General features: G+C 38.4%; 1 protein-coding gene across 3 annotated transcripts in view; it reads right to left on the bottom strand.

The window, feature by feature from the left end:
• The window catches only part of ZBBX (zinc finger B-box domain containing), a 122,266-nt gene that overhangs the window by 43,670 nt on the left and 52,103 nt on the right, over nucleotides 1-26,493 (bottom strand). For all 3 annotated transcript variants that reach the window (XM_012099993.5, XM_012100010.5, XM_004003191.6), the window contains exons 9-11: nucleotides 18,207-18,365; nucleotides 12,033-12,207; nucleotides 778-898 (exon numbers count right to left, since the gene is read on the bottom strand). In XM_012099993.5, the coding sequence (XP_011955383.3) occupies nucleotides 778-898; nucleotides 12,033-12,207; nucleotides 18,207-18,365 (455 nt within the window). The remainder of the gene's footprint in view (nucleotides 1-777; nucleotides 899-12,032; nucleotides 12,208-18,206; nucleotides 18,366-26,493) is intronic.

The raw sequence follows: 26,493 nt of genomic DNA, 5'->3' as shown, positions 1-26,493 counted from the left end.
GTTTTCTAACACCTTACATGCCAAAATGTGGTTCAGAGACTAGCATTATCCATAACAATATCACATTGGAGCTATAGAAATTCAGAAATGCAAGATCTCAGGCTTGGCCCATACCTACTGAAGAAGAATCTGTATTTTGCCATAGTCTTTAGCTGACTCACAGGCAAGCGTGAGTCTCACTGTTACAGGGCAAACCAAGCTCCTGGCCTTTAAAGGTACCTCCCGCTATGGTTCTTATATCATGGTAAAATTATGAACAACTCCAACATGTACCCAATAATTTTGGTTTGATATTTAATAGTTTAACTTTCAAACAATTTATGAAATGGTGAAGTTAATGATACAGTTTTTGAATAAAATACATTTGAATACTATTGATAAAACTATAAAATTAAAAGTCTGGTTAACTTAAAAGTAGTTTCAAAGTTTTTGAAGAGTATAGCCTCAAAAATCACCTTTCAAAGTAAGCTTTCATTTATTGCATTATTTTTGCTAATTTTAAAAAATTATATACCATAGTTGTGCCTTTTCTTCCCCACATACATATTTTCATTTAGACAGACCCTAAATCAATCATGCATTACATATACAAATTGAATTAAAATTCTTATCAGTATGGTAGAAGCTTCACAGGGACTTAATATTGTTTTAAAATTATTCACACAGGTGTGAAATACATAAATAACACTGCTATGAAAAAAAGCATGTCACACAAGAAAGAAACAGAAATAGCTTTTACATTTTTAATTGATAATGCAAAAAAAAATCAGAAAATACCTTCTATGTTTTTTAAGCCATAATTTTTCCATGTAGGATAGACTATCTTCTTTAAATTCAATAGTAAGTGGTTCTGTCCAAATTTTCAGATTAGTTTGTACTTCACATTCTTCCAATGAATCTAAAAAAAAAAACCATAATATCTATAATTAATATAATCTAGGATACAAGTTACCATATCTCTCAAGATACAGAGCTCACCATTTTTGAGGCAAAGTTGCCTTGATATTTGTCTATACAATCAATAGATCTAGGCTTAAATGCTGCAAAAATGCCAAATATTGGTGATGTATTATATTTTTATAGTTTTCTTCAATCATTTCTTAGGAAAGAAATATTATGATTCAGAATGTTTTTAAAGCAGCTAATTATTTTACACAATAAAGATAAAAAACATAGATTCATTATATATTCTATAAAGGCATATACACAGAAAGCCATGTATTACAGCCACTGACAATAATATTTACACATTATGGGAAATAGAAAATAAATAACTCAGAATGGCACCTGGAGGAGACAACTGTCCTCATGAATTTATATCTACATGGCAATTTACTTCCAGATGCTTAAGATGTTTCTGAAGCACTACTAAATTAAAACCACCATTCAGACATATTTAAAACTGATGGAGATTTCTAGGGGAGAAAAAAAAAAAAAACAAGAGCAGTGTAAATCCAGATTTTCTCATCTCTCCACCCTCCTAAATATTAGACCTTTCTCCAAACTGACCATAATAGCAGGAAAAATCTTGGAGAAAAAAGGGAAGCAGTAAAGAGAGAAACAATTACTTTTTATAGACTGAAACTAGAGAATAATCCCAAGTGCATACTGCAGGTTTTAATAAATAGCTTTTAGAAGTGGCCAAATGCCAACAATGAAAATAAACCAAAAGAATGTGTCATTCGCTCCCGTTCTTCACACAGTATAGAAGAGTGCTGAATAAAGCAATCAGAAGGTGTACTTTGCCAACAAAGCTCTGTATAGTCAATGCTATGGATTTTGCAGTAGTTTTGTACGGATGTGAGAGTTGGACCATAAAGGCTGAAAGAATGAAAGTGAAAGTCACTGAAAAGTGAAAGTGAAAGTCACTCAGTCCTGTCTGATAAAGAAGGCTGAGCGCCAAAGAATTGATGCTTTTGAACTGTGATGTTGAAGAATCAAGAGTCCCTTGGACTGCAAGATCAAACCAGTCAATGCTAAAGGAAATTAGTCCTGAATATTCATTGGAAAGATTGATGCTGAAGCTAAAGCTCCAGTACTTAGACTACCTCATACAAAGAGACAACTCATTGGAAAAGACCCAGATGCTGGGAAACATTGAAGGCAGGAGGAGAAGGGGACGACAGAGGATAAGATGATTGGATGGCATCACTGATTCAACAGACATGAATGTGAGACAGTGAAAGACAGGGAAGTCTGGCACTCTGCAGTCCATGGAGTCAAAAACAGTCGGACACAACTGAACAACAACTGAGAACCACCACCAGGATGCATGAACTAAAAGAGCAGGAGTCAAGGAGAACAAATCATAGGAGAAAGAAAAGCCCTCCACTGTGAGTCCCCCTTTTCATGAGGAAAAAAAGAAAAATCCCAACAGGGAAGCTGAAAGTAAAACAATGAGGACTTTTTTTTTTTTTTTTTTTCTGGCTAAGTCAAGCCATTGACCTGAGTGATAATCCCCAAGTTTAGGAGGGTGATGAGAAGGAAGCAGATGAAGCAGCTGGCCTGTGCCTCACTCTCCTCCCATCACCAATGGCACATTCCCAGGAAATAAAATGGCAGGGTTAACTTGATTGTGAATATGCTACTAACTAGACCTTCTGGCAAATGGATTAATGATATTTTCTAGGAGTCTTTAGCTATGTAATGCACTAAGCAAGATCATCTTTGTTTGAAGTTGCTTATAGAAAACAAATCTAGAACACATGGATTTGTGAGGCAAGCCTCCCTGAACAATGCCATGCAAGCTCTATAACTTAGGTTTGGGTTTGCTCCCTTGTTTAATGGTTCCCTGGCTACCTTTAGTGTAAGATATTCCAATGTTTATACTGAAGGAATCATAGGTATTTTCCTTAATAGACAATACTTTTTAAAGCCTTAAGATACAAATTTGCCTAAAGTGTTTAAGGAACAACCAAGAGGCCAGTTGTGAGTGTGTTTATTTGTTCGGTTGTGTCCGACTCTTTGAAACCCTTTGGACTGTAGCCTGCTAGACTTCTCTGTCCCTGGACTTCTTTGGGCAAGAATACTTGAGTGGGTAGCTATTCCCTTCTCCAGGGGATCTTCCCAACTCAAGGATCAAACCCTGTCTGCACTGCAGACAGACTCTGTACCCACTGAATCCTCAGGGAAGCTGTAATATTAGTGAACCTTCTAGGTCATTGTAAATAGTTGCCTTTCACACTGAAGGAAATGAGATCTTGAAGTTCTCTAAAACATAATCAAGAGCACAAATAACTAGGAAACTAAAAAAATTCAAAGCTAATGGCCAAGATACATAGGAAAACATAATGCCATGGTAATGAGGTACACAATTTTATATATACAATTTCATCTGTATCAGGCCAGCAGTCTTTTTTTTTAAGCTGCCAATTTGTGTTGGTGATAATGGGAAGCAGCCAGACTATTTATACACTGCAAGAGGGGGTTTAAACTAATACATTGGTAAATAATTCAAGTTTACCTAGTAGAGTTGAAGACATGGATACCCCCATAACCCAGCTATTTTACTTATCGGAATAGAACCCAGAAAAGTGTACATATGAGTGCTAGGAGACCTGGGCAAGAATATTCTTAACAGCAGTGTTTGCTGGGTAGGGTTAAGGGAACAAGTGACGTTGAAACACTCAGAAAGTAAAAATTATGAAAAGCTGTTACCAACCCTAGACTTGAGAGGACAATGTAGGAAAACTTTGTAAGAATCACTGAAAGCAATGGCTGTGGATGAAAGGTCATCTGAGTGCTGCTTTGTAACATAAGTGGAGAATGCAGTCACTGCAGAAATCTCAGCACATGAACAAGAGGGAGAGTAAATACTTCAACCTCTTTCCTCCCCCAAATGGGAATCAAGCCAGACAATCGTCAATGTTTAAACGTGTAAACAGTGGTATAAGCAGAGAACTGTTAAGCGGTAACATGAATGAAATACTGCTATGCACATCTTTATGGGTAAATCTCAGTAAATAATCTTGAAAATACTAAACCAGTTGTAAAAGAATAATATACTAGCTTTCCATCTACGCAGTGTTTGTGTGTGTGCTCAGTCACTCGGCCGTGTCCGGTTCTTTGCATCCCTTTGTACTGTAGCCCACCAGGCTCCTCCGTCCATGGAATTTTTCAGGCAGGAATACTGGAGTGGGTTGCCATTTCCTCCTCATCAGTATCTTCCAGACCCAGGAACTGAACCTGTATCTCCTTTGTCTCCTGCATTGCAAGCAGATTCTTTCCCGCTGAGTCACTAGGGAAGCCCATCAGTTTAGCTCAGTCGCTCAGTCGTGTCCAACTCTGTGCGACCCCATGAATCGCAGCACACCAGGCCTCACTGTCCATCACCAACTCCCAGAGTTTACCCAAACTCCTGTGCAAGTCAGTGATGCCACCCAGCCATCTCATCCTCTGTCGTCCCCTTCTCCTCCTGCCCCCAATCACTCCCAGCATCAGAGTCTTTTCAAATGAGTCAACTCTTTGCATGAGGTGGCCAAAGTACTGGAGTTTCAACTTCAGCATCAGTTCTTCCAATGAACACCCAGGACTGATCTCCTTTAGAATTGACTGGTTGGATCTCCTTGCAGTCCAAGGGACTCTCAAGAGTCTTCTTCAACATCACAGTTCAAAAGCATCAATTCTTCAGTGCTCAGCTTTCTTCACAGTCCAACTCTCACATCCATACATGACCACTGGAAAAACCATAGCCTTGACTAGATGGACCTTTGTTGGCAAAGTAATGTCTCTGCTTTTCAATATGCTATCTAGGTTGGTCATAACTTTCCTTCCAAGGAGTAAGCGTCTTTTAATTTCATGGCAGCAGTCAGCATCTTCAGTGATTTTGGAGTCCCAAAAAATAAAGTCTGACACTGTTTCCACTGTTTCCCCATCTATTTGCCATGAAGTAATGGGACCAGATGCCATGATCTTCGTTTTCTGAATGTTGAGCTTTAAGCCAACTTTTTCACTCTCCTCTTTCACTTTCATCAAAGGGCTTTTTAGTTCCTCTTCACTTTCTGCCACTATGTTTAAATACATGCTAGTTTAACAATATATTGTTTGGAGAAGCATAATGCAATAAACCACAGGAAATTAAGTGACTGAGAAAACACAAAATCCAAGCTAGTGATAATCTCTTAGAGGGGGGAAAGAGGGTGAGAAGAGTTCTTACTGCATTGTTTTTCTCCATAAAGGATATAAACTTTATAAATGTTCTTTTTATCTACTATCTTAGAAAAAGAAAAATATTTATAAACATATACATACATTATACACACACAAAACCAGTAATATTTATAATACTTTGAGGCAAAATAATCACATTTTTTATCAACAGAAGTCCTCATCTTGATGATTTCTCCACAACCACCACACTGTGAATCCTCTCTAGCCTATTGTGCTGCCACAGTCTCCCTTGTTCTCTAAGATCCAGCCACACACATCTCCCTTCAGTTCCATTAACACAATATGGAACTCTCCATCATGGAGCGCTTTGCACATGTTGATCTGTCTCTACGTTTCAACTCATTTTCTAGACCTCAACTTGAACCTTGGCTTCTTAGAAATCCTTTTTGTGATCATTAGTATAAGTCAAGGTCCTAACAGGAAAGAGAAAACTCAAAGGGGTAATTCGAAGAAGGTCAAATGAAGGAACTAACTTGTAATCAGGTAGTAAAGCTGAGGGAACAAGTGATGTTGAAGCACTAAGAGACTAAAAATAGTGGAAAGCTGCTACCAACCTTAGGCTCGAGAGGACAAAGTGTTGTAAGCAGGTATGGAAAGCAATAATTGTGAACAAAAGGTAATCTGAGTGTTGCTAATAACATAGGCAGAAAATGCAGTGACTGCAAAATCTGAGCACATCAGCAAATAGAGGGAAGAGTGATACTCTCCCTTTTCTTCTCACCCTTCAGTGTTTTGCTAGTGTCTCCAGTTAGCCAAACCCAACTAGAAGCCAGAGAACAAGGGAGCTATGTGATGCAGCCTCTAGAGTCAGCCTCTGCTGCTGCTGCTGCTGCTGCTGCTGCTGCTACTAAGTCACTTCAGTCGTGTCCGACTCTGTGCGACCCCATAGACAGCAGCCCACCAGGCTCTGCCATCCCTGGGATTTCCCAGGCAAGAACACTGGAGTAGGTTGCCATTTCTTTCTCCAGTGCATGAAAGTGAAAAGTGAAAGAGGCATAGAATCGGGTAAAAATAAGAGAAAATGAATCCAGAGAGACAGTCTACTTAGTTTGTATCTAAACCTCCATTTGTATGTCTGTCTATTTCTCTGCAAAAAGCAAGCAGTAGCAGTAGTGTGCTCAGTCATGTCCCACTCTTTGAGACCCCATGGACTGTAGCCCACCAGCCTCCTCTGTCCATGGGATTTTTCAGTCAATACTGGAGTGGGTTCCACCTCTTACTCCAGGGATAGAACTCATGTCTTTTGTGTCTCCAACATCAGTAGGTGGACTCTTTACCACCAGCAAAAAAAAGAAAATAAAACAGCAAAAAATCTGACTCCTGTCTGAAGCACACAGAAAACACAAAGTTCCAGAGTATGAAGCGCACAGAAAATACAAAGTTTTCACTGGGTATCATAGTGAAAGCCACTTAGTCGTGTCTGACTCTTTGTGACCCCATGGACTATACGGTTCGTGGACTTCTCCATGGCAGAATGCTGAAGTGGGTAGCTGTTCCCTTGTCCAGGGGATCTTCCCAATGCAGGGATCAAACCCAGGTCTACCACAATGCAGGTGGATTCTTTACCAGCTGAGCCACCAGATTTCAATGTAGTGATAATTCCAACTTTAAATGTTTAAATTCCAAATTTAAATGTTAGATACCAGCAGTATGTGTCATATTAGTATGGAGGAAAAACAGGAGAAAAAATAATTACTCAACATAAAACATAGCTGCCATCATTCTTCATTTTGTAGCTGGTTTTGGCTCAGTTGTAAAGAATCAACCTGCAATGCAGGAGACTGAGGTTCAATCCCTGTGTTGGGAAGATCCCATGAAGAAGGAAATGGCACTCACTCCAGTGTTCTTGTCTGGGAAATCCCATGGACAGAGGAGCCTGGAAGGCTACAATCCATGGGGTCACAAAAGAGTCAGACATGACTTAGCAACTAAACAATAACAACTGAATCCTACCTTGATTTGATTACCATAGCTTCCTTCTTTCACCACCTATTTGATGTTCACCTTACTATCTGCTGATACCTTTTACCTGGTGGAGTGTCTCAAATCTTCATTGCCAAAGATTCAAGACCATACCCTTCTTTTCACTGGGCTACCACATTTTTTTCCAACAAACATTATTACTGAACACAGGAAAACTATTAAGTTTGCTGCTGATTTGTTTGCAGATAAAGTCTATCTTTTCTTTACTGTATGATAACAATCCAATCGTTCCTTCATGCTTGTGCTGAAACAACACGGTCAGTATAGCGACACTTGCTAACTATTAAATTCAGTGTGATGAGCTCCAAATGGCAAGGGGTAGTCTCAGCTTCCTGTTTAATGGAGGTTCTGCGGGAGTTTCAAGTAATACATGGTACCCTGAAGGAAAAGCACCCCAAACTCACAAAATGTTGTTTCTCAACTGGAACCCATACTGAACCTTTGGCAGGCCATTCCATAAAACTATCGAGCCTGCTGGAGAGTGCTGCACATGGTAAGATGAGTGAATTTCATGGGTATGAGCCTATTTCCATACCTCTTTCATAACAAATGTATACCATGACATCTGCCATACGACATTAAACTATTTCTGATTATATTTATTGATAGAAATAGAAAAGAATATATTTTATATTGGAGCAGCAAACTATAACCTTTGCACCGAATGTGGCCCACCATTTCTGTATGGCTTTCAAGCTAAGAGTGGTTTCTACATTTTTTAATGGTTGAAAAATATCAAAACAAAGATAATATATTGCAACATGTTAAAATTACATAAAATTCAAATTTGCATTCAAAAACAAGATTCTATTTGAAAACAGTCACACTCATTTATTAATATATTGTCTTTCATGTTACAATGGCAGAGTTGTATGACCCTTATGAGTGGCCCTCAAAGCTTAAAATATTTAAAGTGATAGATATAGAAAATTATAGAAAAATTAGCCCCTGGGTTAGGTCAGTACCTGTCTCCCTCCTCCAACCATAGAGAATGTGTTGGTTTTCTCCAGTAAAGATGCTACATCCAGTAAAGCAACTATGACCTGCATCTTCATCACCTGATCAAGTTTACTCTAACTTGCAGTCATTTTCTAAGATCACTGGCTTTGTACCAAATACACAATTTAAATGGAAATGTGCTTCCCTGGTAGTTCAGCTGATAAAGAATCTGCCTACAATGCAAGAGACTCAGATTCAATCCCTGGGTGGAAAAATCCCCTGGAGAAGGATATGGCAACCCACTCCAGTATTCTTGCCTGGAAATTCTTCTGGACAGAGAAGCCTGGCAGGCTATAGTCCATGGGGTCACCAAGAATCAGACACAACTTAGCGACTAAACCATCATAATAAAAAGCAGTATTCCTGCATCTTTCAAGTCTTTGACGTTGCCATTAATCTTTGCAGTTCCCAGAAACTGCAACCCCCTGGTTTTGCTTCCAGCATGGTATTTTAGCATGCACCTTGGCAAAGAAGGAAGGGTCTTCTACTTATGTTTTACCATAACAATCTTCATGCCACAGGTCAGACCATCAGTATAGGCATTATTACTGTTACTAAGTATATCCGTTCCCATTATATAATCAAGACTGGGAAAATAACCACATAATGGTCCCACTGGCCCATGCACTACGAGACAGAATAAAGACAAGACTCCATCTACCACTCTACTTCTATAAATCTCTAACATTGACTGGTGGATTATGATGGCACTAAGGGTCTCCAGAGATAACTGTCAGTTCAGACCCAGGGTCTAATAACCCCTCTGGAAGTTTGGGCATTGTCTTTCCTCACTGCATGTTTATTCTGGTGGTGTCTCTGGTGGCTCAGACAGTAAAGAATCTGCCTGCAATGCAGGAGACCAGAGTTCAATCCCTGGGTCAGGAAGATCCCCTGAAGAAGGTAATGGCTACCCATTCCAGTATTCTTGCCTGGAGAATTCCATGGATAGAGGAGCCTGGCGGGCTACAGTCCAAAGAGTTGAACATAACTGAGCAACTAACACTTCCACTTTCATACTTTTACTTTCCTGGTAAATAGCTGTAAATTCTGTAGTGAAGTTATAGAGGAAGATGCATAGTATACCCTGTGGCCACACTACAAACAACCTTGCAAAAGGACCCAGCATCTATCTCAAGGGGCCTCAGATCTGTGGCCTGGCTTAGGGCTGGGACTTTATAAAAACTCTGAATTCCCAATACAGTAACTTAAGATGGGTCTCTGCATCAGATAGAAATTTTCTACTCAGAAAAAACAGGAGAATGTACAAATTTTTTTCATTCTTATGTACTCTAATTAATATCACAGATCACTGTGAATGGAAAAAATCAATTACTAGTCTTTCTTATCCCTTATTTTGGTAATTTTTTCACTAAAACTTCAATAATTAAATACCAACTTCTGGCCTCTACCATTCCAGGTTGCTATGATTCCTTTGAAATTAGGCAGTCAATTCCATCTAAACATCTCCATCCACAATCTTTAGCCTATAGAGGAAAGCTACAACACATCACTTCTTCTATCATTTTTAAGTACTATGTCTTCAAAGTGCACCAATCATAAAAGTATTTCTATAGAAGACAGTCCCTTTCAAAGTAGAAAAGTAAAAAAGTAAATTAAAATGTGAAAACACAGAAAAAGAGCATATAAAATAAGAGCCATTGAGAGTACTACTGGGGTACATACTAAAACAGGGTATACAAACAAAATCTTGGAAATATTAACAAAATTGATGTATGATGAACAAATGTAAGGAATATATTTGAAAGAAAGAACATCATTAAGAAGAAAATTCAATTCTAATTGTGGAGAAGGTGTATGATATTTGACATTAAGAATTAAACTATGTTTCAAAAGAGCAGTAAACAGGAGAGTTCGTTCCCTCATTGGAAAAAAGAGTGAAAATAGAAACCACAAAATTGAACACTTTCAACTAAGCTACAGGATTTAAATTTATTATCTAGCATTTTATCTTTAATGAAAAGCAATCGGAAGCCTCACAAAAAGATTCTGAGTAATAAAATTAATAAATTGAATACTTCTTAAAGTATGATTTCCCTCAAAAGATCCTGGGAAACAAAGCAAAGACTCTGTATACTTCAGTCATCCAGATCTTCAATGTCTAGCATATGGTTATAAAAATCACCAAGGAAAAATAAAAACAAGAAATATTTCTTCAAAAAGAAAGAAAAACAAAAGACAAATTAATTATCCCCCTGAACTTCACAGCAGTCCTTGAAATATATTTCTCAAGACACACGTAAAAAAAAATTATTTACTTTGCTGTCTCATAGATCCTCCTGTTTTATATGTTGTAATTACAGTTCAATAAAGGAACAGTTGCTCTAACAAAAACTTTCTGCTAGAAGAGGAGGAACTGAAAGAATCCAACTCTATTCATTTGACAGTCTGAATTTATACAGGAAACAAAGGCAAATATATCCCCAAGGCCCATTCAGTTCAGTTCAGTTCAGTCACTCAGTCGTGTCTGACTTCTGGAGACCCCATGGACTGCAGTACGCCAGGCTTCCCTGCCTATCACCAACTCCCAGAGCTTACTCAAACTCATGTCCATTGAGTCGGTGATGCCATCCAACCATCTCATCCTCTGTCCTCCCCTTCTGCTCCTGCCTTCAATCTTTCCCAGCATCAGGGTCTTTTCCAGTGAGTCAGTTCTTTGCATCAGGTGGCCAAAGTATTGAAGTTTCAGCTTCAGCATCAGTCTTTCCAATGAATATTCAGGACTAATTTCCTTTGGGATTGACTGACTGGATCTCCCTGTAGTCCAAGGGACTCTCAAGAGTCTTCTCCAACACCACAGTTCAAAAACATCAATTCTTTGGCACTCAGCTTTCTTTATAGTCCAGCTCTCACATCCATACATGATTACTGGAAAGACCAAAGCTTTGACTAGATGGAACTTTGTTGGCAAAGTAATGTCTCTGCTTTTTAATTTGCTGTCTAGGTTGGTCATAGCTTTTTTTCCAAGAAGCAAGCTTCTTTTAATTTCATGGCTGCAGTCACCATCTGCAGTGATTTTGGAGCCCAGAAAAATAAAGTCTGCCACTGTTTCCATTGTTTCCCTATCTATTTGCCATGAAGTGATGGGACCAGATGCCATGATCTTAGTTTTCTGAATGTTGAGTTTTAAGCCAACTTTTTCACTCTCCTCCTTCACTTTCATCAATAGGCTCTTTTGTTATTCTTTGCTTTCTGCCATAAGGCAAAAAGACTTATGAAAAGGCAAAGAGGCCCATTCAGGGTTCTATAAATAATAAACCACTAAACCCATGGTCACACAGTGACTACACATTTGAAGAGTTGTATCAAACTACTATCTCAATGTTAGCTTCTGAACACTGCATTTATAGTCACAGAGAATGGAGATAAAATCAGCTTTATTTTAAAGCATTCACTTTATTTAAATGAAGATGAGATGGATGAAACTGGAGCTGATTATACAGAGTGAAGTAAGCCAGAAAGAAAAACACCAATACAGTATACTAACACATATATATGGAATTTAGAAAGATGGCAATGACGACCCTGTATGCAAGACAGCAAAAAAGACACAGATGTGTATAACGGACTTTTGGACTCAGATGGAGAGGGAGAGGGTGGGATGATTTGGGAGAATGGCATTCTAACATGTATACTATCATGTAAGAATTGAATCGCCAGTCTATGTCTGACGCAGGATACAGCATGCTTGGGGCTGGTGCATGGGGATGACCCACAGAGATGTTACGGGGAGGGAGGTGGGAGGGGGGTTCATGTTTGGGAACGCATGTAAGAATTAAAGATTTTAAAATTTAAAAAAATAAAAAACTAAAAAAATAAATAAATAAAGCATTCACTTTATTAAAAAAAAAAAAACACAATACCTGATTTTGCTGCACATAAGTTCTGTGTCTCATTGTCATCCTGATGTCCAGTTCTCCACTGACTTAAAACTTTCTGAAAGGACTGGGCAGAAGCTTCTTCATTGAAAGGCACTTCACACAAGGGCTTGTCTCTTGGATTTGCACATCCTTCTTTTTTTGTTGTTAGATCTTCTACCTAAACCGATTAACAGTGTATCTTAAGTGTGCTTTACCAAATGTTCTGTACCTTAAAGTACAGGTAGTATTGATTACTGAGCATTGTGAAATCACACCTTTTTTTTTTTTTCACTTCAAATGTTTTTTATTCATACTTATTTATGTGCCTTTCTGATTTCTTTAAAACTCTATAGACAGTTATAGATGGTATCTTTGGAAGATATTAAATCTAAAGCCTACAGGACTGAAGATCTGTCACTATGTTATTCATGAGGGTTTTCTCTGGAAAGCAGTGGCAGCCTTGCATCTAACCCTACTTCTCCAATCTCCTGCTCCCTGCAACCTCCCCACAGCAGAAAGAGCAGTTTCATTACCATGTAAATCTGAGGTGGTTCCTCTGCTCCAAACCCTCCAAGACTGTGAAAACCTCAGTTCCTACCAGGACTTACAAGGTTGTACACAAGCCTGTTTTCCCCTGCCTTTCACTCCACTTTCTCCAGTTCTCCCCTTCATTCACCCTGTTCCAGCCAAACTTCTCTTCTTACAATTCTAGGAGCCCATCAAGCATATTCCACTTGAGGGCCTCATACTAGCTGTAGTTAATGCCTGAAATGATCCTTCTCCATATTTTCATACAGTCATTCCACTCATTTCATCTTCACATCAGGTGGCCTTGCATCTAACCCTACTTATCTAACCATCTTGTCCCTCTGTCGTCCCCTTCTCCTCCTGCCTTCAATCTTTCCCAGCATCAGGGTCTTTTCTAATAGTTGGCTCTTCGCATCAGGTGGCTCAAATGTCACCTGATCAGAGAATAAGCAATGACCTTACTGATGACATAAAAACAAAGTCATTTCCCCCACTCTCAGATCCCTTATCTATTTTATTTTTCCCCCACTAACTTACATCCATGTGAATTTACTCTACATGTGTTTACTGCTGATCTCTCCCCATTAGAATGTAATGGGATCAAGAATGTTGACTGTTTCCTCAGGGCCAAGAGCAGTAACTGCCACAAAGCAGGTGCTCATTAAAAGTCAGTTGAATGAATGGACATATCAATTAATGTATAGAAAACATTGCCTGCTTTTCAGTATAATGCTGGAGAGAAAGGAGAATTCAGTACAAAATATAGATTTACTGTGAATACATAAAAGAAAATGAAGGTACGACTTGGCAGTTATCCAGTGAATCAGAGGAAACAGCAAAATTGGGGAACTAAAGCAAAATAAATTCCACAACAGTTCTGAATTATAAAGTGTGGATTACCTACACTGATCAAATTGCTAAGGCTCCACTGTGTACCTTCTAGATACAACAGTAGAATCCACTATGTTCAGCCCTTAACTGCAAAATAAATATGCACATTGTTAGAGAACAATTGGGGGAAGATTGTTAAACATGTGCATATATAAAATTCAACATAAACAAAGAGCATCTGGAACCTACAAACGCTATGCCAGTCATTGCCATGAAACACAGGTTACTAAGTCCACAACAGAAACAGAAGCAAAGAACAAAAATTTAACTCAGAGAAACAACAGTCCCATGGGCAAAAAGTGGCAAGGGCAGTATTCCAGAGCAAAAGAATAATAGAGTGGGTAGACTATTAGAGTGGGTGGCCATTCCCTTCTCCAGGGGATCTTCCCAACCCAGAGATTGAACTTGGGTCTCCTGCATTGCAGGCAGATTCTTCACCATCTGGGCCACCAGGGAAATTCACAGAGCAAAAAAGTGGGATATAAGAAAATATTAAGGGTAGAAAGATGAACAGAGGCAGATTGTGAAGGATCCCCCCCCCCAGCATCCAGAGAAAATTACACTTAAGTATATCGGAAATGCAAAGCTACTGTAGAATCCCACACAATAGTGTGGGAGAGAAAGAAATTGGAGAATAGTGAGTTCAAATGCAAGGAAACTAATTAAAATCCACATCCATTTGTCAATATCAATATTACAAACATATAACCCTCTTCATCTAGGAATTTTAGGATTTTATCACACATACATATACAAAACAATATTTTTCAAAATTATTCTTTGTACTATAGTTCATACTTGCAAAAGATTGAAACAGTATAAATACTGAGCAACAGAAAACATAGCTTAAAAAGTTATTTCATATCTAATAAATGGAGTATTTCAGCTGGTAAATAATCCACCTGCAATGCAGGAGACCCCAGTTCTACACCTGGGTCGGGAAGATCCCCTCGAGAAGGGATAGGCTACTCACTCCAGTATTCTTGGGCTTCCGTGGTGGCTCAGACAGTAAAGAATCTGCCTGCAATGCAGGAGACCTGGGTTCAATCCCTGGGTTGGGAAGATTCCCTGGAGAAGGGAATGGCTACCTACTCTAGTATTCTTGCCTGGAGAATTCCATGAACAGAGGAGCCTGGAGGGCCACAATCCAGGGCTTTGCAAAGAGTCTCACAAAGAGTCGGACAGGACTGAGCAACTTTCACTTTCATATAGAATGCGAAGGCTGTGGGATATACTTATATGAATAACAACAGTATATTGTTAAAAGTAAAAAGTCTGTTTGCATAGCAACATACAACATATTAGTATTTGTGTTAATGCATACCTACAAAATTGAAATTATTATTAACTTCCAGAAGGGGAGAGAATTAAATGCCCTTTTCACTTTATAACCTTTTGCTCTCTAAGAAATTGTTAATTTTAGTATCTGGAAGAGTAGTAAGAATAGAAGTGACCAAATACTCAAGGGTTTTCAGATGGTTTTAAGATATGGTAACTGACTGGAAGTGCAAAGGAAGAAGATAAATGATTATAGAAAATAACTGTTTTTGCTAGTTTGAAAAGCTTGAAGAGAGCTGTCACCAACAGTAATACCTATAGGTTGGGAGAAGAGGTGATGAATTTAGCTTGGAAATACTGAGTCTTGAGTATGTGAGAAGGTATTTACAGGTATTCAGTAGTAAGCAGCGTGTGTGAGTGTGTGTGTGTGCATGCATGCACGCGTGCACTACACTCATGAAGAAGCAGTAAAAACTCAGTGCTTTATACAAAATGAGTTGAGTGTTCCAATGATTACAGAAGCTCTCCAGGGCAGCTCCCTTTCGAGCAGTGAATAAGAGATACAAGACATTTGCATTTTGCAGCTATGCCTATGGAATACTTGGTTTCCACACAGCAGTGACAGGACAGGAAAAAGCCAGAGGATGGTATATTCACTCTTAAATGTTTCAGATGTCATATGTGACCCCTCTAGGCCAATACCCCTGCAAAATATGTTTTAATATCCCCACTTTCCAGAAAAGGAAAGGAAAGGAAAGCTAAGTAAATCGCCCAATGTTACAAAACTATAAGCTGCAAGAAAACCAGAGTCAGTATTTCAAGCTCAGGTTTCGGTCTCTAAAATGAAAGTTTTCAGGAACTGCACTCCCTTCCAAAGATATCCACTGGCCTGAATCCACCATTTTGATTCTTCCAGGCATTCAAGTTGCTGGGTAAGCCAATTAAAAATCAAATTCCTTATTAGCCATTACAAAGAGTGAAATAATGCCATTTGCAACAACATGGATGGACCTAGAGAGTGTCATACTGAGTGAAATAAGTCAGACAGAGAGGAAAAATATTACATGACATCCATCATACGTGGAATCTAAAAAGAAGTGATACAAATGAACTTACTTACAAAACAGAAAGAGGCTCACAGACTTAGGAAATGAACTTATGGTTGCCCGGGGCAGGGGGATGGGATACTTAGGGACTTTGGGAAGGTCATGTATACACTTATATTCAAGATGGTTAACCAACAAGGACCTTTTTTTTATAGCACATGGAACTGCTCAATTTTATGTGCTGGCCTGGATGTCAGGGGAGTTTGGGGGAGAATGGATACGTGTATATGGATGGCTGAGTCCCTTCACTGTTCACCAGAAACTACCACAACATTATTAACAGGCTATATCTCAATACAAAATTAAAAGTTTAAAGTTTAAAACAAAATAAATAAAACATTTAGTCCTAAAAAGTAAATAAATAAAAATCAGATTCCTGGGCCCTAACCTAAATGTAAAAAAATCCAAGTTTGAGTGGCAAGCCAAGAATACACATTTTCAAAAAGCTCATGCAGTACTTTTGACATTTATTGCAGTTGGAAAAACTCTGCTCTTCAGCACAGAGGAGTACCAAGCATAAGACAGGGGTACTTCTTTAATGTGTGCACCATATACAGGTTGACAGCAGTAATAAAGCCCAACCAGGAGTACTCAACAGAATGAGCAGGTGTTAAAAGCTCATGACTGGACCACCCACAGAGATGCTGAACTCAGTCACATGCGCTTCCCTAATGTTTCCCAGTTGATTCTACTGTGCACTCCTGGATAAAACCACTGAATTAATAGTTTCTAGGTTAAGACCAGAGGTGGAGGGTCTATAGAGCAGACACAGTTACTGATGGGGACAAGAGGCAGCATTTAATTTAGGGATTAAAAGTTCAGGCAAAGGAGTAAGCCCTATAGCTTTTTACTACAGCTAGTAACATAAATCCTCTCTGATTTTCTCATCTGTTAAATGAGATACTAATAATGCAAAACTTATAGGGTAAGATAAAGCAACTAAAGGATTAAGCTCAATGCCTAGCATATGATATTTAATAAATGTGAGGCTATTGATTTATTATTATTTTTATTGGTAGGATAAGTTAGATAAAATGACAAGCATGAATGCAAAATCCTTAAAATCTCAGCCTCTGGGTAGTGATCAAAAACAGGTAATTTGGAGTTATAAGGCCTGAGTTGAAACTGAAGTCCCACAATCAATAATATCTTGGGCAATTAAAAAACTATATTTTGACATAATTTTCTCATTTGTAAACAGAAAAAATTTAAAAAGGATAAAAAAGAGATAATACACATAAAATACATAGAACAGTGTTTGGCACATGGTTGGTCCTTAACATATTATTATTCTAATCATAAAGCTATAACTCACTCAATGATTCTTCACAAGCACCCTTGGCAGGTCTACTAGTGAAATCCCCACCAGAATGCTACTCTTTCTAGACAACTCAAGTATAGTTTCTCTGCTGTAAAGAGACCTTACTAACACAGAACATTTTCTTTTATGTTCTCTGAGCAAGGGTTTGAAACTCAACAGACTAAAGTTCAGCGAGGGTTTGAAACTCAACAGACTAAAGTTCAGACTCTGTCAGAAAGTAACAAGCTGTGTGCGTGTGACTTTTGCCAAGTCACTATTTCTGAACTACACTGAAAAGGTGAAAGTGAAAGTGTATTCATGTCTGACTCTGTATTCCCGTGGACTCTAGGCCACCAGGCTTCTCTGTCCATGGAATTTTCCAGGCAAAAATACTGGAGTGGGTTGCCATTACCTTCCCCTGGGCATCTTCCTGACCCAGGGATTGAACCCTGGGTCTCCCGCACGGCAGGCAGATTCCTTACCATCTGAGATATCAGGAAAGCCCATGTGAAAATGTGAGTGACATCTCAAAGAATGAGGATTATTACAAGGATCAAAATTTGAGGAAATTTGTTTCCTGCTAAAGAATCAATACAAGTCTATCATTAAAATACCGACATGAGTAGATATAAGCTTATCTAGGATCAGTAATCAATTTGAATAACCACAAAATTTGTTATAAATCTGATTTTAAATAACTGTGAAATTGCCTGTCACTTAAAACACTTGGAAAGGTTTTGTATTTTTAGTCTCCCTGAGATTCTGATTAAAATAAAATTGCTATATTGCATTGTGTTATTTTCTTATGTTTCTCTCAAATATTCATTTCCTGATGTGGTGAAAATGCCTGGAAAGCAATATAGTCAAAAGATCATTCCTCAAAAAACCAGTGAAATGAAAGCAATCTCCTCAAAAGTATTTTTACAGTAAAAATGTTTTTGATTAATAAGAAAACAAATTCATATTAAACAAGAATGTGATCAAATCTTTAAAACTCTAAACCTCTAGTATGTGAATGACAGTCTCCATGATCATGTATGACAGAAAATGTCTACTGTATTTTTCTCCATTTACCTGAGAGCTGCTCCCCTGCAGAATAGGAGACTCAATTTTCTGCTGGCTTTTACCAGTCTCTTTTGTAGAACAATTCTCTCCTTTGGGTTCATCTGGATTAACTTCCCTTATAAACCGATGGGCAGCATCCAATACATTGGATAATAATTGTGATTTTGTCTATAAAAATAAAAGAAGATAGGAATAAAAAGCTCAACGTCAGCCTAAGTAATTTATATATATTAAACCATGGTTTCATTATTCTACGACTAGCAAAATTCAATGCATTTTGTTCAATATTTTAAAATATAAATTGCCATTTTATATCAGCCATATAATAGTGACAGTTGCCATCTACTGAATGACTAGTTTGAGCTCCCATTATCTAAGTATCTTAAAAACATATCATTTAATCCTCAAGTCAACTCTAAAGTGTTAACTATTTTTATCATTGTTTTAGTGATAAAGTTTTGAGGGTTTAAATAACTTGATCGTGGTTACATGGTGAGTGGGTGGCAGAGCTGGGAAGTGACCCCAGGTGTGTATAATTCTAATAGCTCATAGCCTTTCCACTATATCGACCCCAAGTAGATAGATGAGCTATTTTGTCCACATCATGGCTAAAGAACTAAATATAGTTGATGTCGAGGGAGTCTGAATAAGCAGTAATGAGTATTTCCTTGGTGATAAAACATCTTTAGAAAGTATTAAGTACTCAAAGTGCACATCAGGAAGTGCCCTATCAAACTCCAAGTTCTTTTGGTCATGACTTTGCTCATGAGATACCAGGAAGGCCCTCCCTCCTCTGTTACCTCCTTTGCCTGGCAGACCCCTTCCTCCCCTTCTAGATTCACCCCAAGTTACTCCCACAGGTTCAGGAACCCCTCTTTGCCTTCCTCCCCTAGCTGCGTGAGGTGTCCATTCTTTGTATCCTCTTCTTATTCTGAGATCTTTACAAGCCCACACAAATATCGATTTTGAATCATTTTTTGATGTCTATCTATACCATAAAGTTCACAGAAGAAAAAACATCATGTCTTCTTAAGTCTCTGTACAGTTACTACAGTGCCTGGCAAATAGTAATATAGAAAAATAACACAAAAATAAGGTGTTTTGGGGGACAGAGAGAGCTACAGAATTAAAATAAATAATAAGGGAAAAAAAGGAATTCAAAGACCTTGTCAAATGCCTTCACGTGGCTGGAAGAACAAAACAGGCAAGTCCCAGGAAGGTCCTATTTTCTGAAGGGCTTCTTAGCTGCAATAACCTTGATTTGCCTAAAACTGCAGGAGTATGGATCCCATCTGAGCTTGAACCAGATAAATCCTCGAGGGAAGATGCAAACCCTTCAAAGACTTGTAGAAAACCTGCTATTAGGTACACAAGGAATAGGTCTTTCTTCTTAAACGAATGTTCTCAAGACAGAAGCAAAATTCAGCAGGGATCAGAAATGGTTATTTTATACTCTCCCATGGAAATATCCCTATTTTAAAATTTTCATCTAGTTACCTATTTGAATAGCTAAGACTACATTGACACTTTCCAGTTATGACCTTTTGTAAATCTATTAAGATTCATTGCAATCTGCCTCTGGAATAAATCAGTGAACATCAAATTAGCCAGTGTTATTTTACACTGAATTAATAAATTCATGTATGAAAAATGACTAATATGACCTATGCACACATATTACTATCCATATATAGACCTATGGCATCAGCTCCAAATTTTCCCAAGGATCATCAAAAAGCCTTTATAGACTTAAGCAGTCCTCATTTTTAAAAAGAAATTCATATTTATAATACACAATTGTTGTCTATATTCACTATACTGTGCATTAGATCTCCATGGCTTATTCACCACTTGTTATGAGCTTGTATCCTTAAACAACAACACTCTTATCCTCCCACTCTGCTATACCCTGGTAAACACCACCTTACTCACTGTTTTTTATGAGTTTGACTTTTGTGATTCTACATATAGAGGATATCACACAGTATTTTTCTGTCTCTGTCTGACATATCTCAAGTAAAGTGTTCAAGGACCATCCATGTTGTCACAATGGCCAAAGGATATCCCCCTTTCTCATGGCTGCATGATACTTCATTGTGTATAAAAACCACAACATTTTTATCCATTCACCCACTGACTGGCATTTAGGTTGTTTCCATATTGTGAGTGATGCCACATAGGATTGTACCTACTTCTTCAAAACCCTCTTTAATTTTCTTTGGGTATATATTCAGGGGTAGAACTGTCTAATTGAATGGTAGATCTATTTTTAATATTTTGAGAAAACTTCATATTATTTTCCATAGTGGTTGAACCAATTTACTTTCCCACAGTGTACAAAGGTTCCATTTACACCAAATCCTTGCCAGGACCTGTTGCCTTCTTGTGTTATTACTTGATTTGCAGTTAGTGAAGATCATAAACAGGCACAAAGGAAAATTTGGGGGGAGTGATAGAAATACTGTGTATTAATTTATACTGGAGGTTACACAAGTGTATTGACAAACATATTTTCAGAACTAATTAAACTCCATACTTCAAAGGAGTGCATTTTACATAATGATATGAACATACTTATCACTGTTGAACTGTACACTTAAAAATGGTTAAGATGGTAACATTTTATATTGTTTGTATGTTAAAATTTTTAAACAATGTGAACACAGAAGTAATGGGTGCATTTTATGTTTCATAAATTAAACCTGAATAAAATTGATTTATCAAGAAAAAGAAAAAGGAAATTAAGCCAATGGTGATGTTTCATTTTTCCAGAAATACCTGTACTTTAACAAATATCTTTTTAAGTAAAGTAGTCCAATTTAACCTAATTTTAAATTCCCTACAACAAAATATTATTTATTTCAAAAGTGGTTAAAATTTATAGTTTATACCTTATATTTTGAAAAATATCGGAAAGCAATAGTATTAATTTTATATAAAATTATCATTCAAGTATATATATTTAAGTAACACAGAACAAAGATTATTCCTGTCTTAAAATGAATCTTGCTAACAATAATTCAACAATCCTTATAACATTTTAGGTAACATATTAAGAGATATCAAAATGGCCAAAAAATAATTTTATTTTTCAGTTTAATTTACTGCTAAAAGATAAAGTAAATGTCATGAATAGCTGAAACATTGGAATCTTATATCTAAACATCTTAAACTTCTGTTAATTCAATATAAATAAAATGCCAATGTGAATTTTCTTTCCCACAATGTCTTACCTTACAAAGGAAAAAAAATAGTGAAAGTGAAAGTTGCTTAGTCAGTGTCCTACTCTTTCCAACCCCATGGACTATACATGGGGCCCTTCCCTTCTCCAGGGGATCCTCCCAACCCAGGGATTGAGCCCAAGTCTGCCCACATCGCAGACAGATTCTTTACCAGCTGAGCCACCAGAGAAGCCCAGGAATACTGGAGTGGGTAGCCTATCCCTTCTCCAGCAGATCTTCTCAACCCAGGAATCTAACCAGGGTCTCCTGCATTGCAGGAGGATTCTTTTATCAGCTGAGCTATCGGGGAGACCACCTTACACGGAAAATGTGCTTTATTTTTGGTTTCCTGAAACTTAAATTATTAAATTGTATCTCTAATAATAGATATGAACATTGTTCCTTCCATTAAACAAAACTACACACATCATCAAACAATTACCACAATAAGTTTGGTGAGCAAACATGACATCCATCATGTCATGTAGATATAAAATTAAAGAAATAGGAAAAAAATTTTCTTTATGATAAAAACTCTTAGGATTTACTCTCTTAACAACTTTCATATATAATATACATATACACAATCACTTGTGTGGAGATTAGGTTGAGTTTGGGCTTTTTTTTTTTTTAATCTTGTGGCTGTGTTACAATAAAACTTTATTTACAAAAACTGATGAATCCCCTAGCATCTCAGTGGTTAGAACTCAATGTGCGTAGTTTGTTTTTGTTTTTGTTTTTGTTTTCATTTGGATAATTGACTCAGAGAGCTCAAACTGGTGCTCTGTGACAAACTAGAGGGGTGGGATGGAGTGGGAGGTGAGAGATTGAGTTTTTGTTTTCACGTATTTATTTCCATGTTTGACCAAGCACAAGCATAATGAAGAGACGAACAGACATACTCCTTTCACTCATTTCACCTACATATTGCAGAGGAGAGGACAGTTGAAAGGTAATGTGGACTTCGGAAAAAAGCACAAGATTTTTAGCAACAAAGTTAAAAATATTCTATAAAAGCAGAATTATAGAACAAACTTAAACTATCTATCTCCTAAGAGGTGAAAAATTTAACAGAATCCTTAAGATTAAAAATTCACCATAATACTTCAAAGTTCCTAGATATGTGAAAAATATATTATATGTATGTTATTTTTAACAATGTTAATTCTTCCAATGAGTGCAGAATACCTTTCCATTTTTTTGTGCGTCTTCTTCAGTTTTTTTCAAGAAGACCTTCATAATTTTCATGCACAGGTTTTTCATTTCCTTGGTTAAATTGGAGAAGGAAATGGCAACCCACTCCAGTATTCTTGCCTGGAAAATGCCATGGAAGGAGGAATTTGGCAGGCTACAGTCCATGGGGTCACAAGGAGTCGGACACAACTGAGCAACTTCACAGCAACAGGTATTTCTTGCTGTTTTTGCAATGGTAAATGAATTGTTTCCTTAATTTCTCTCTTCACTTTTGTTGTTAGTGTATAGAAACACAACTGTTTTATACTAATAGCAAATTTACTGCAAATTTATGTTTTCTGTTTACTATTCTAATAGCTTTTCAGTGAGGTCTTCAGATTTTCTCTGAATAAAATTATGTCATCCTCAAATAGTAACAGCTTAATGTCTTTCTTTCCAATTTAGATATCTTTTATTTCTTCTTCTTATCTAATTGCTCTGACTAGGACTTTCAATACTATATTAAATAAGAGTAGTAAGAGTGGCCATCCTTGTCTTGTTTCTGATTTTAGAGGGGTAGCTTTCAGGTTTTCATCATTGAGTATGAAATTCTTTGGCTGAGCACCAAAGAATTGATGCTTTCAAAATGTGGTGTTGGAAAAAACTCTTGAGAGTCCCTTGGCGGCAAGGAAATCAAACCAGTCAATCCTAAAGGAAATCAACACTAAATATCTTTGGAGGGATTGCTGCTGAAGCTGAAGCTCCAATACTTTGGCTACCTGATGTGAAAGGGGCTTTACAGGTGGCAGTAGTGGTAAAGAACCCGCCTGCCAATTTAGGAGATGTTAAGAGACCTGAGTTCAATCCTTGGGTCAGGGAGATCCCCCGGAGGAGAGGAAGGCAAACCATTCCAGTATTCTTCCCTGAAGAATCCCATGGACTGAGGAGCCCCACAGGGGGACTTATAATCCATAGAGTCACAAACGGTCTGGCATGACTGATGCAATTTCACACACACACACACACACACACACACACACACACACACACACACCCCTGATGTTAAGAGCCGACTCACTGCAAAAGACCCTGATGCTAGAAAAGACTGAAGGCAAAAGGAGAAGGGGACAACAGAGGATGAGATGGCTGGATGGCATCACTGACTCAATGCACATGAGTTCGAGGTAGCTTCAGGAGATGGTGAAGGACAGGGAAGCCTGGCATGCCACAGTCCATGGGGTCACAAAGAGTTGGACACAAGTGAGTGATCAAACAACAGCAACACTGAGTATGGTGTTAGCTGTGGATGTGTCATAGATGGCCTTTATTATGTTGAAGTGTACTACTTGTTGTTGTTTAGTCACTAAATCATGTCCGACTCTTTGAGACTCCGTGGACTATAGCCCACCAGTTTCCTCTGTCCATGGGATTTTCCCAGGCAAGAATAATGGAGTGGATAGCCATTTCCCACTTCATGATTTTATTAAATATTTTTTAACATAGATGGACATTGAATATTGTTGGGTGCTTTTCCTGCATCTGCTGAGATGATTATTTGATTTTTATCCTTCATTTTGTTACTGTGTTGTATCATGTTGATTGATTTGAAAATGCTGAATCATTTTTGCAAGCCTGGAATAAACCCCATTCATCATTTTACATGATCTTTTTAATGCATTATATTTGGTTTGCTAATAAATCCTGAAAGATGATGCTGTTAAAGTGCTGCACTCAATATGCCAGCAAATTTGGAAAACTCAGCAATGGCCACAGGACTGGAAGAGGTCGGTTTTCATTCCAATCCCAAAGAAGGGCAATGCCAAAGAATGCTCAAACTATCGCACAATTGCACTCATCTCACACGCTAGTAAAGTAATGCTCAAAAGTCTCCAAGCAAGGCTTCAGCAATACGTGAACTGTGAACTTCCAGATGTTCAAGCTGGTTTTAGAAAAGGCAGAGGAACCAGAGATTAAATTGCCAACATCTGCTGGATCATCAAAAAGGGAAGAGAGTTCCAGAAAAAGATCTATTTCTGCTCTATTGACTATGCCAAAGCCTTTGACTGTGTGGATCCCAAAAAACTGGAAAATTCCAAAAGAGATGGGAATACCAGGACACCTGACCTGCCTCTTGAGAAACCTGTATGCAGGTCAGGAAGCAACAGCTAGAACTGGACATGGAACAACAGACTGGTTCCAAATAGGAAAAGGAGTACATCAAGGCTGTATATTGTCACCCTGCTTATTTAACTTATATGCAGAGTACATCATGAGAAAAGCTAGGCTGGAAGAAGCACAAGCTAGAATCAAGATTGCCGGGAGGAATATCAATAACCTCAGATATGCAGATGACACCTCCTTTATGGCAGAAAGTGAAGAGGAACTAAAAAGCCTCTTGATGAAAGTGAGAGAGGAGAGTGAAAAAGTAGGCTTAAAGCTCAACATTCAGAAAACGAAGATCATGGCATCTGGTCTCATCACTTCATGGGAAATAGATGGGGAAACAGTGGAAAGTGTCGGACTTTATTTTGGGGGCTCCAAAATCACTGCAGATGGTGATTGCAGCCATGAAATTAAAAGACACTTACTCCTTGGAAGAAAAGTTATGACCAACCTAGATAACATATTCAAAAGCAGAGACATTACTTTGCCAACAAAGGTCCATCTAGCCAAGGCTATGGTTTTCCCAGTGGTCATGTATGGATGTGAGAGTTGGACTGTGAAGAAAGCGCTGAGTGCCGAAGAATTGATGCTTTTGAATTGTGGTGTTGGAGAAGACTCTTGAGAGTCCCTTGGACTGCAAAGAGATCCAATCAGTCCATTCTAAAGGAGATCAGTCCTGGGTGTTCTTTGGAAGGAATGATGCTAAAGCTGAAACTCCAGTACTTTGGCCACCTCATGTGAAGAGTTGACTCATTTGAAAAGACTCTGATGCTGGGAGGGATTGGGGGTGGGAGGAGAAGGGGACAGAGGATGAGATGGCTGGATGGCATCACTGACTCGATGGACGTGAATCTGAGTGAACTCCGGGAGTTGGTGATGGACAGGGAGGTCTGGCGTGCTGCAATTCATGGGGTTGCAGAGTCGGACACTACTGAGCGACTGAACTGAACTGAACTGAACTGAATACTTTGTTGTAGATTTTTGCATCTCTGTTCATCAGAGATATTGGCCTGTAATTTTATTTTTTGTGTGTTGTTCTTGCTTAGTCTTTGGCATCAAGGTAATATTGGCCTTGTAAAATAAGCATTCCCTTCTCATAAAATTTTTGGATGAGTTTGAGAAGGAGAGTTATCACATTTTCTTTAAATGTTTGGTAGAATTTCACTTGTGAAGATGTCTAGGCCTGGACTTTTTTTTTGAGAGGTTTGATTACTGTTTCAATCCCCTTACTAGTGACTGGTCTGATACAGAGTCCAGTATAGCACAGGTTTTTAGTTTCTCTTACCGGAGCAGCCTCTGGCTACATTTGAGGGTGGGCACTTCTCCACCTTCCCAGCCTCTGCCTCAGGGCCTGCTGATGCCTTGCGGCTGCCACTGTCACTGCTGTTACTAGCATCACCACCAGGGCCACCAGGATACAGGGCCTCCACTGTATCCAAGGTCACCTGGATTGCGGGCACTACCACCGTGGCCAGGGGGAAAAACATGGGTCATGAGCAGCCCCACTGCGTCTGGGGCTGTCAGGCTCAAGCGTGCCACTGCCACACATGGGGGAAGGCCAGAATCGCAGGCACCACCATGATTGGAAGGCCCTTTGCCTCCACCATTGGTTCCCTGGGGGTGCCACAGCAGTTGGGATTCTGAAGTCATGCATTCTGCCTCTCCTGCTGCAGGTGGGCTCTCTGGGGCTGTGGGATCATTTGCCATGGCCAGAGGGCTGGCATCATGAGTACGACCTC

Source organism: Ovis aries, chromosome 1 (assembly GCF_016772045.2).
Source record: "Ovis aries strain OAR_USU_Benz2616 breed Rambouillet chromosome 1, ARS-UI_Ramb_v3.0, whole genome shotgun sequence".
NCBI classification, from domain to species: domain Eukaryota; kingdom Metazoa; phylum Chordata; class Mammalia; order Artiodactyla; family Bovidae; genus Ovis; species Ovis aries.
The sequence above is the reverse complement of the archived record's forward strand: the minus strand, read 5'-3'. Positions and strand labels throughout refer to the sequence as shown.